Source organism: Brachycentrus maculatus, unplaced genomic scaffold (genome assembly GCF_059751285.1).
Source record: "Brachycentrus maculatus isolate JH-2025_06_01 unplaced genomic scaffold, ASM5975128v1 h1tg000329l, whole genome shotgun sequence".
In the NCBI taxonomy this organism is placed as follows: Eukaryota; Metazoa; Arthropoda; class Insecta; order Trichoptera; family Brachycentridae; genus Brachycentrus; species Brachycentrus maculatus.
Window position 1 is genome coordinate 89,524 of NW_028281078.1, and position 12,892 is coordinate 102,415.

The 12,892-nt window shown below is 28.0% G+C and overlaps 1 protein-coding gene across 1 annotated transcript in view; it reads right to left on the reverse strand.

The window, feature by feature from the left end:
• The window catches only part of LOC148304125 (guanine nucleotide exchange factor DBS-like), a 28,317-nt gene extending 18,050 nt beyond the window's left edge, over window positions 1-10,267 (reverse strand). Inside the window, exon 1 of the mRNA XM_088268811.1 lies at window positions 10,076-10,267. Coding sequence (XP_088124937.1) covers window positions 10,076-10,267 — 192 coding nt within the window. The remainder of the gene's footprint in view (window positions 1-10,075) is intronic.
• Window positions 10,268-12,892: the final 2,625 nt, after the last annotated feature.

Genomic DNA, 12,892 nt, shown 5'->3' on the forward strand with positions numbered 1-12,892 from the left:
TTTTAACTGAGTGAAATATTGTATTGAGAAATAGACCAAAATGCTGAAAATAACTCGGTTGGTGGAAAAACTCATTTCAAAATGTTGAAACAGCTTGTTAAATACGAATAAAATGTGTTTTGGTAGCCTTTTTAAGCGATTTTGCGCGTTAATTGATAATTCACTTTCAGAAAATAAAATTTCCCTTACTAAATTCGTTTGTGTATTTTTAATTGTTCAAAAGGATTGATATTTTATTAAAAGTTTATAAAATATTATAACAACTTAAAAAAAAAAACTTAGCAAATTAGAATCATTGAAGGGTGATATTTTTAAAACAAATTTAAGGTTTTTATTTATTGTTTTGGCATTTACTTTGTGGTAAGACATGTTAAAATGATTAAGGAAACACCTGTTTTTATACCACTTGAGTTTATAATGACTACTTGTTTCAGTTATTTAAAATCTAAGGTTGGTAAATGTACGTTTACTCGGTCTATTTTGTATCCTCAAATTTCGAAATTATTCGTCCAAAAAATACTTGACGCAATTAGATTATATTATAAAATTATAATTCAAAGAGATATTTGGAATATATCGCAACGAAAATTTCGTATTCGTTTATATTTTCTTGTAGTGAAAACAGATAAAGAGTTATCAAGGAATAAAAAAATCCTACCTCCATTTGACTGTTATAATTACACAATATAGTGATCGTTTAATGTAATTTTAAAAAATCCTTTATTACATATAATTTAATTTATGATGGTTAACATATTTTAAATAAAAAAATCCTAATTATACCAATTGATACACTGAGTTTAAGTCTTTCATTATTATTTTTTAACATTTTAATAATGTAGATATATTAATTTATTTTATATTATTTAAAAGATATAAATAAATTACATACAGGCAAAATTGATTGAATACCTGTATCTAAGTTCTAATTGGAAAAAATATTTTTGCTTAAATAAGTATTTCTTTCTATTAAAACTTATGGTGAAAAAAAAATCTAAAAAGTTTAGTGAATGCAACAGTGAGGAACTATAATAAGGTATAAATATAATTCGGAAAAAAAGTAACTACTTTTTTAGGTCAATGTCACTAGATGAGATAGAAATCCAAATATGTTAGCACCGAAAAGAAATTTTACGAAATATCTTTATATAAATTACATAGACACAACTAATAATGTACTGTTCTTTTTTTTAAAAACTCTTGATCCAGTATCTGTTATTAAGTTGAAAATTGTAAATGAAAATTTCATAAATTACTTTGACTTTATACAAATCTTGGTAAACCAATACTTATAATCTTAAACAACAAGTTTTTCAAGTAACATTTTTTTCATGTTTTAAAATTAAAGCTCTTATCGCCCTTTTTCAGCAGGATCACTTTTCAGGGATCCAGCTAAACGCAGGCTTTTCATGAAAATTTTCCCATCGAAGAGAGTATTCAATAAGGCTCGCGAGTGCTAAAAGAGCGGAAGATCCGGCGAGTGTAGAGCCTACCTACATTTATCGATTCATTCCGTTCAATAGAACCTTCTTGGGTGCAGGATTTAGGGGGTATTTATTATTTTCCGATAATCCGAAACCAGTCCTGAAATTAATCGACCGCGAACACGCGGGGGGGTGTAGTGACCTATGATTGTTTTGCTTAAATCGCAGCCTCAAAGCTTTTTGAAAAAGTACCTATGTCATAAATTGTTTTAATCATGGTTTGTATACGTACTCTTGTTTATCAGAAAGAGAAAATATTTTTTAACAAACAGTTATCCTTCTCTCCTTCTCATAGTTACATGGTACATCAGACACTGGATTGTCCTTCCAACTGACGATACACATATAAAAAAATTCATAACTGGAGATGAAATATGTATTTTTTTTTAAGAAAAAAGATGGAAGTCTGAGCATACCACGAATAAGGAACTTCCATTCGGCTGGCTTAAGCGATCACTTTATATGCTAGTGTAACGTTTGCCATTGTGACCATTTTGGAACTTCTATTTTGCAATTATTTATAAAACTTGTATATTTGCAATGGTTTCGGATCTCTTTTACGTGTGGATAGTATTAAAATTCAATAGTTTTGGAAGTTTGGTGGATTGAATCACCATCAGATGAGAGATTTATGAAGGATCCAAGACCATTGCATATGTAATAGTTTTGTTAAATTAAAAGATGTTACGACAAATTGATTGCCGATCAATTTATGAAGTTTTAAATGTTGTTAGCGAAATTGATATTCAAACATATTTCTAACGCACACGTATAACAGACGTAAAAGTATGGTTTGAATTTACTTTTTGCAACCTACCCTGAAATTTAGAAGACTGCCTTATACGAGTATACGTAATACGTAACTCATACAAGCCAGTAGGATTACAAAAACACCATTTCTGCCGATAAATCATTCCCCGATGTAATAATTGTTAGGCCTTTCTAAACCCCATTCCACGACTGTTTGATAATGGAGCTTTTGTCCGTGTAAAATATTCGATATTTCCTTCGGAGTGTCAAGTAATATACCTACTGTTCAATGTTATTTAAAACATGTTTTTATTCATTTAATATGAATATATTTTATTCATCTATGAACCGTAAAGTGAATTTCACAAATTTAAATGATAAATGTTTAAACCCGCCTGCTACCACGACTTAGATTTTACGATTTAAGTAATTTATATTATCAATGAATTCATTTAAAATTATTTTAATATACACAATATTTTGGGTGAACTGAAATCCTTGTTCGTGAATCTGGGTTTTGAAATCTTAACTTAACAATATGTTTTTTTTTTCACTTTTGTAGTGTAGTCGTAAGAGCGTTTGGCTACCGTGTTTAGGTCTCGGGTCCGATCCAATAGGGGGTTAAAATAAATATGGGTGATTTTCACTCTCATGTTTTTTTATCACCCTGGACTGGTATAAAAAGTTCAACACTGCACACCTTGCCTTTATGCAATTTAGTAAGATATATCATACATTATCAAAACAGCACTGCGTCATAAGAGTGCATACCACACATGCATTATTTGTTGGGGATAAAGGTTTTTAAAAGAAGAAGAAGAAATAGTGGTATTTACTTAGTAAAACATTAATTAAAAATGGATAGATTTTACTACAAAGTGACTGCCGAATCAATTAATGGAAGAAGAAGTCTAAGATTTACAATTTTCGAGTTTTCAACATACATTTTACCAACCATTTTTTTCATAAAGAAGATAACTTTCCCTTTTTACATTACTTACATGTTATTTTTTTACACCTATTAAGATAGTACAGCTCTACATTTCAGATCTGGAAAGGTCTTCGAAGGAGCAATTTAGATTCTGAAAAGATAGAATGGAGAAACTGAAAGTTTATGTTTTGAATATATGTTAATACCATCCTTTTTCTATAAATTGACATTCAAGCAATTTCATTTTTTCGAGCTATTTTATGGAATTAATCTAAGAAGGATTGGGAATCTGTTAAATTAATATTTATGGAAAATATAGGCAAAAAAAACATTTTTCGTCTTTAAATTGACTAAGCACATAAAATTTATTTATTTTTAAAGATAATATCTCATAATATGCTGGTAGCATAATTGATTATTAAATTTTTATAATTTCCTTAGGTTTTTTCCACCTTTTAAGGTGTCTTGCCCTGGTATGGCACGTGCTGAATTATGGACTCACTAATCCGGTTTAGTTAAGCGTTGTCATAAGCATTTTGAGAGATAATTGGTTTTGAATCCAGTCTTACGAACCTATAACGGTACTGTTTGCCTCCAGGGCGGCATTAAGTATATAAGTCGAATTTGATACACTTTTTTTCTCATTTTAAATTCACTCGCTCGCAGTAAATTACCATAATAATGAGAATGTTACACAACGGATTTTTAAATCGTTCCTTTTTGGGGCCGACGTTGTACGTGATGGGGCTGTACAAAGTCCCTGAAAAAGTACATTTGAATTATGTATTTTTAAAACGTTACGTTACGTTAAGTCTGCCAGCTGCAATTTTACTTTGAAGAAAAAATTAGTCACCTGTAAACATTAACATGTTTTTGTTTGTAAGTATTAAGAATTGTATGTATATTTAAATAAGTTTTAACATTTTATTTATATTTTAGCCAGTTAAAAAAAGAATATCGTTTATTTCGTTAAAAATAAAGTTTTTTTTTCTTAATTAATATGAAAAGTGCAGATATATTACCACAAAGGGACTGACAAATCTATTAATATTTTTTTTTAATGACTTTTGATAGTTTTTTCATGTAAATACTTTACTGCAGCTAAAATATTATGTTTTAAGCTTACATGTTTATCACGATAGCAATCCTTTTCTGGGTAACATGTTTTTACTTATTTCTCGAATAAATGTGACTTGCATCTTTCTCGAAATACAGAAAACGTACATTTTTCAGCGTGGAAACATTTCACCGTTGACAGCGCCGAGTAATATCTGTGACAGAGGAATGCGAAATCACTGAAATACGACTAAAGGACTCATTCTTGAAACGTGAATTTGAAATGTCCGGTCAAGTGACAGTGTAAACTTTTCAGTGACGATGAAAAAAAGGTTTTTCCAGATTTTATTTCAGTTTTCAGACACAGAGTTTTAATGTTAACACAAAGTACACATTTCAGAACATCAGTTAATTATTTATTCTTTAAAAAAAACATGGCAAATACGCATACGATTTTACTTGTTTAGTTATACAGAAATTTAACTGTATGTAATTATATTCATATGACAGAATAATAATATTATGTCCACATTGTAATGTAATGGTTGGCGCTTTAGCTACTGTGCTGGAGGCCGTGAGTTCGATTTCCAGGATGGGGGGGGGGATTACAATAAATAATATTGATGACAAATAACTAACTTAAAAACTAAAAAAACATAGCTTTGCTTCCCCGCAGGGGAAGGTGGAGAGAATAGAATACCATACCAATCTGTTTTTGAAATGAATAAAAAAGAATGGAAACTGAAAATAGTTAAAAAAAATAAAAAGAAAACTTCATGTGCTATGATCTGTAAGAAAAAAAAAACCTTCAACAATTTTTTTTTTAAATAATTGTTGCTCGAGAGTCTATTATTTTCAATATTTAATACAAACCAACATCTGTTTGCTTTGATAAAATCTCGCATAAATATAAGTACTTACTTTCATGCAAATAAAATGTCAACGATTTTTATTATGTTTCTTTAAAATGCAGACATTGATAAATATAAAGTCGATCTACTCAACGTTACCACCTTAAAAATAATTTGACTTTTGACACCTGAATACAGACATTTCCTGCCACCTAGCGACATTCGTCCGAAACTTTTTTTACCCAAATGGTCTGTGCATCAAAAAGTACTCAATCAATCAATTTTCAATACGTCATCAATCATTTGAGGACCCTTCAGTGTGCCAGCAGGATTTTCACCGCATTGACAGCGACAGACTCAAGAGAAAAAAAACTACAAAAAGGTTGATAGGTACTCTCGTTCGAAAGAAGGAAAATTCTCGTAAATTAATTGTGTTTTTAATTTGAGAATAATTTATTTTACTATATTTTCATTTTTATTGAACACAAATAAAATACTAGACAAATTGATTTTTGGCATGTTAGATAAAATACATTATTTTTAAATGTTTTTTTTTATTTTCAAAAGATACTCGTGGTGTTGTTGTTAATTAATTTTAAAAAATATTATGTTTTTTCTCTACGTTTATCTAAATATCCGATATTCTGAATCCAAAAAACTTAATAACTTACTACCACACTGCTTTCCCGTAAGGGTAGAAAGAGAATATAGATCACAACACCCTTTTTTTTTTCGTCTCTTCCACATTCGTGCACTTTCTTATATAAATATATATATATATATATATATATATATATATATATATATATATATATATATATATATATATATATACATATATACATATATATATATATATATATATATATATATATATATATATATATATATATATATAATATATATATATATATATATATATATATATATATATATAAATATACATATATATATATATATATATATATATATATATATATATATATATATATATATATATATATATATATATATATATATATATATATATATATATATATATATATATATATATATATATATATATATATATATATATATATATATATATATATATATATATATATATATATATATATATATATATATATATATATATATATATATATATATATATATAAATATATATATATATATATATATATATATATATATATATATATATATATATATATATATATATATATATATATATATATATATATATATATATATATATATATATATATATATTTATATATATATATATATATATATATATATATATTTATATATATATATATATATATATATATATATATATTTATATATTTATATATATATATATATATATATATATATATATATATATATATATATATATATATATATATATATATATATATATATATATATATATATATATATATATGTATATATATATATAATATATTTATAATATATTTATATACACACCGATTATTGCAACTCATTAACGCAGAACATTTTCAATTATTTGAATTAATTGATTACGCCAAGTTTTTTTAACATTGCTTTCCAAAATCGCCACCATCTCAGCACACCTTTCTTAATTTTGTCGATAGTGTTTATCTCAGCCTTGCATTATGTCTATATACATTATATTATATATATATATATATATATATATATATATATATATATATATATATTTATATATATATATATATATATATATATATATATATATATATATATATATATATATATATATATATATAAATATATATATATATATATATATATATATATATATATATATATATATATATATATATATATATATATATATATATATATATATATATATATTTATATATATATATATATATATATATATATATATATATATTTATATATATATATATATATATATATTTATATATTTATATATATATATATATATATATATATATATATATATATATATATATATATATATATATATATATATATATATATATATATATATATATATATATTTATAATATATTTATATACACACCGATTATTGCAACTCATTAACGCAGAACATTTTCAATTATTTGAATTAATTGATTACGCCAAGTTTTTTTAACATTGCTTTCCAAAATCGCCACCATCTCAGCACACCTTTCTTAATTTTGTCGATAGTGTTTATCTCAGCCTTGCATTATGTCCTTATTTTACCATTCGAATAATTATTTTTCACATAGTTTTCCGGTAAATTCATCAAAGACATCGTATTTAGATTGCATTCAGTGAAGATTCATCCTTCCACCAGTAATAAATTAAATCAGTAACGAAAAAAAGTTTAGGTTTTCCTATTTAAGCAGCTAAACATGCATAAGGAAAATATTTTTAAGTTTAGGGTTTCGTTAGACGTTCAGTACAGGGAATTTAACTAAGCCATCACGCCGCTTCCCCGCAGGGGTAGGCAGAGAGAATAGAGCGCCACACCACTCTGTCCTTGCAAACATTCTTCGCCTCTTCCACGTTCATGCATCTCCTCATACATACCCGCCGATTGTTACGACTCCTAACCTGACACTTTCAAGTATTTGGCATACCTGACCGTGCCATGTTTTTCTCGGTCTTCCTCTGCTTCTTTTTCCAATAACATTCGCCTCATAAATTTGTTTTACCGTTCTTTCCTCACTCATTCGTTCTACATGTCCAAACCAACTCAACACACCTTTCTTAATTTTATCGATAATGCTTATCTCAGCTTTGCATTCATTCCTTATTTCACTATTTGCACATCTATCATACATCGTTTTGTCGCACATTCTTCTGAGAGATTGCATTTCGACTGCATTCAATTCTTCTTTTGCCAACTCCGTGTTTCACTTCCATACATTAGAGTTGGAACCAGGACTCCGTTGTGCACTGTTAGTTTAGCTTCCGCTGATAGGTTTTTATTAGCTATAACTGATTTCAGTGCACCATTCACTTTGTTCCCAGCATTCACAAGGAATTTAACTCTGTTTAAAAAAAAATTGTAACTATGTGTAGCATAAAATACTTTTTTTTACTAGAAACCTCAACACACTATAACATATTGCCCCTAAGATCTTGGTATCGATGTTCCTCGTTACTCTCTCGTTCGCCTCTCGGTTCTACAGAACCAAAAATACAGATGTCCAGGGAATAAGTGTATTGACACCTTGAGTTCTATATGGTAAAACATTTTCCAAAAAAGGTTCGTTTAAACACATTTTAATTACAATTTAATATTTAAAATTTAGTGCTTATATTTTTTGTTTTGAATATTGAAAGCATTTACTTTGTGGATCATATTGATATATTATTTCTTGAAATAAAAATACTTTGTGTTTTGATCCACTCACACTATTATTAACCAACTAGTTTCGTCTAGTCTAACTAGTTCTGTCATAAATTAAACCCTGAAGACGGCAACAGGTTGTTGCCGAAACTAGTTGGTTAGTAAAAATGTGAGTGGATCAAAACACAAAGTATTTTTATTTCTCGAAATAACTTTTATTTTTTAATTGAAATATTAAAAATATATAATGATTGTAGTTGTCACGTTTTGATTTTGAACTACTTAGTTATCATAGTCACTGTCTTAATTCATTGTACATACAAAGTTAATTCAAAAGAGATCTCATCATTGGGCCATGTCGTATTCGATTATTCTTCTTCCTTGCTCCATTCCGACTTATCGTTTTTGTAGACTATTAGGGTAATCTCTCCTCATCTTCAGGTTTTAGGTCCTTATATCATATACATCGCCATCTTCATGCATTTTAACGTTTTCTTTCTGTAGCACCCATAAATTATTTGCTCTTCTTCTAGATGTCTTTAGGGAAAGATCCATGGCGATTGCCTGGTTTACAAAATGTTCAAGTTCTCTACGTCATTTGTATTCATACCATCTCAATTGCTTTTCCTCTACCTTACTATTGATATCAGTTACACCCAGGCTTCTCTAACTCTTTATTTTCATCTCTGAGGGACAATCTAGCTGACCATCTAAGCATTCGCATTTCAGCAGTTTCTAGATGCTTAGCTTAGGTGTTATACATTATCCAGCATTCAGAGCCATATAGAAGTGCGCATTCGATAATTGTTTGGTAGCTTTTTCAGTTTATATCCAAAACAAAACGTTTTGGGTATTACCATACTGTAAATTTAAGAAGACTTTTAATAAAAAAAAGAATTTAAAAGTGAAATCCCAATATAATCAATGGAGCCAAAATAAATTAAAATTTTTTTTTTAATAATATCAGTTCATATCCTAAATTAAACGTTATAAACAATACCAAAAAGTTAACAATGTTTTAAGTATAAAATGAAACATCTCAATAAGGCCAATGTAGCCAAAATGGAATAGAATTGTAAATTTAAAAAGCTTTATCAGTTCATATTTAAAATAAACCGTTTTAAAGTGTATGAATATATGACCATACCACAAAGAAAACAATGCTTAAATATACAAAATAACTTTTATCTAATACCCTAGTATGTAAGGTCAATGTAGCCAAAATGTAATAGATTTATAAATTTAAATTGCTTTATCAGTTCATACCTAATATTAACCTTTATAAAGTGTATGAATATATGACCATACCACAAAGAAAACGATGCTTAAATATACAAAACAACTTTTATCTAATACCCTAGTATGTAAGGTCAATGTAGCCAAAATGTTATAGAATTATAAATTTAAAAAACTTTGTCAGTTGATATAAAATTAATATTTTTAGTACGGAATATAATACCATACCACAATGAAAGCAATGCTTTATGGTAATATTAAAAAAAATATATGACTTATATCTAATACTCTAGTATGTTAGGTCAATGTAGCCAAAATGTTATACAATTATATATTTAAAAAATCCTTATCAGTTGAAATCCAAAATTAAACGTTATAAAGTGTATGAATTAATAAACAAGCAGCGAACAGATTTTCGGTCATGAATTAAGAGGTTAAGGGATGCCGGGGGGAGGGGAGAGGGGAGAGGGGCGGCCACCCCCCGCAGGCCTATCGGGTATGACAAATTGGTCCGGTAAATCAGGACGCCCTGTTGGTAAATAGGTTTTGCCTGGACGAGGATTACGTAATTGTGTTTGGCCATTTTGCTCTCAGGATGTTTGGGATCCATATCAAATATCAAGGGCTCCGATATCATCAACGTGCGAAACATATTTTATTTTTATTTTTATCTATTAAAAATTATTTTCATTAATTGATTCGGCAGTCACATTGTGGTAAAACCTATCCATTTTTGATTAATATTAAAAATTATGTTGATCCATGAGTTCTATATAAAAAATTTAGCTAATTTGTTGATTCGACATTAAATAATTTGTGGAATAATTTCATGATTTAATTATAAAAATAAAATACTTGGATGAGATCACTTTTAAGTTTAATAATTTAAGTACGTTTAGTTTCGAAGACTACAAAGGTTTTCATTAAAAGGTGAAAAAAAAACTTTTATTTTCTGGTAAAAATACTTTTATTTTTATTTTTAAAACTAGTCGTATTTACATCAATGAACTCCAAAGTGGACTTTTACAAGTGTTTTATTTTTACATTAAAAATAAAATAAGGGTTGCAATTTTCTTTTCATGATAAATACAAATCTAAGTAGCGCAAGCTAGAACAAGTAAACTAATACAACCCCAAGTACCCTAGCCAAGTACCCCCCAAAACTTAACCTCCATTTCCTTTCCCACATTCTTCATAGTGAGCTTCTTCACTTCATCTGCATTCCATTAATTGTAATTCTATGAATTACGATATTATGTATTTTTAAAGATGCTATTTTTTTCTCAAGGAGTTCGTAAATTTAAACAGTTATGTACCCTAAAACCGGTATGTACCCTAGCATAAACCCTAGTAATTGGTGCTATAACCTATTTATTATTCTTCCTTCCTCCATTTTCTTTCCCATATATCAATAATGAACTTTACCCTGAACTTTACTGATGTGTACGTGATAAGTTTTTTATACTCATATTCCATTCCTTTATGAATCTGTTATAGATAATCTGGATAATTCAGATAATGTGGTGCAAGACTACTCGCCTTGCATTTGTATAACTTACGACTAAGTTAGCACCACATCAATCCAATGCGATGCCAAAAACAAGACAAAGAAGTAAATGAAGCAGAATGTATCGAAACACGTGTCACAGTAGATTTTAAGAAATAGTGGTATGTACTTAGTAAAACATTAATTAAAAATGGATAGATTTTACCACAAAGTGACTGCCGAATCAATTAATGAAATAATATTATTTTTTGACATCTCATCAAAGATGAAGAAGAATATGGAAGTCTGGGCTTTTACGGGGATGACGACCGTTATAGGCTGGTTTAAGTGATCACTTTACACACGTGTAACATTCACCAATTCTACGTATTATTGACAACCACACTACTCAAATTCTTGGAAGTTCTATATTCCAATTTTGAAACATTATTCTTAAATCAGATTTTGTGAACAAGCATTTGGACACACTCAAAATGTTGAAGGTAAATACAATCTTCATCTACAATTTGATAAAATATTTTATGACACGTGTCATCGTTATCATACATCAAACGATTTTAATAAAAAGTGTTATTCACCAAGTAAAAGTGCAATAAAAGAGCTAAGAAAATTAAGAAGGGAAACATAGGGAAGTTTCGTGAAAGTGATAGTCCCTACCCATGTTTCGTTCACCTTCCTAAAGTCTTTAGTATGAGAAACTTGTACACATTATTTACCATTAAGTATGTAAGTGCTATAAATATAAACGTGTGAGAAACTTTCTCCACACTTCTTTAGCTAGCTGTAATAGAAACATATGGCCCTACTTTATGTACATATTATACACCATGTCTTATAACTTCTGCGATTCATTCACACTTGCCAAATATACTTCTTGGTCATTTTCATCCCATCCATTTGCTTCATAGTCAGAACCACCTCAGTCAACATTTTAAAAATTTAACTTCACTTAACTCTGCCGTATATTTTATTTTAGTGCATAATATTTTCTTTCATTTTTATTTTTTTCTTTCATATATAATAATAAATATATAATAAATCCCTTACCGCACCCCAATGGTGCATAGAGCACTGCTTCATATAAACGCAGTGTTATCTCGATCGATTACACATGAAGGAAAGGTGATCAGCCCTCTACTTCAGGTACCAGTCCAGTGTAATATTGAATAAATATTAGAGTGAAAAAATCACTTATATTTATTAAACCCCTCTGGAAATTGAACCCGGGACCTCCAGAACAGAAGGCGAGCATGCTGCCCATTGCACTTATTATATAAAATAAATAAAATAAAAATTTTAATAATAAGTTTTTTTTTTTAAAGAGATTTTTTGTGTTTTTATTATTTTCAAAAATACTTCAATATCTAACTTTTTCCATGAGCCTAAGCTGCTCACTATTAGAAATAGGAATAAAATTGTGGTAGAGTGGGTTTGAACCGAGAAACTCTGACTCAGAGTAACAGTAATCATGGGACCGCAACCCGACACAATATATGTACCTACCTTGTAATCAAATTAATATAATTGAAATATTTTTAAAAAATCAAATTTTTTACTATATCGTTTTATTAATTCCTAGAATCTCATAAATGTAATGTGAATGGATTGTTAGTAAAAATCATTTTATAATTTTGTACTTCAAATGCATTTTTGTTAACCTATAATCTTTAAAGTGAGTATCTTTTCAGGAGGGTTGGTTTATAATATATAGTTTAGCAAAAGTGGCACGTACTGGTTAAGAATTTGTGAAGAAAA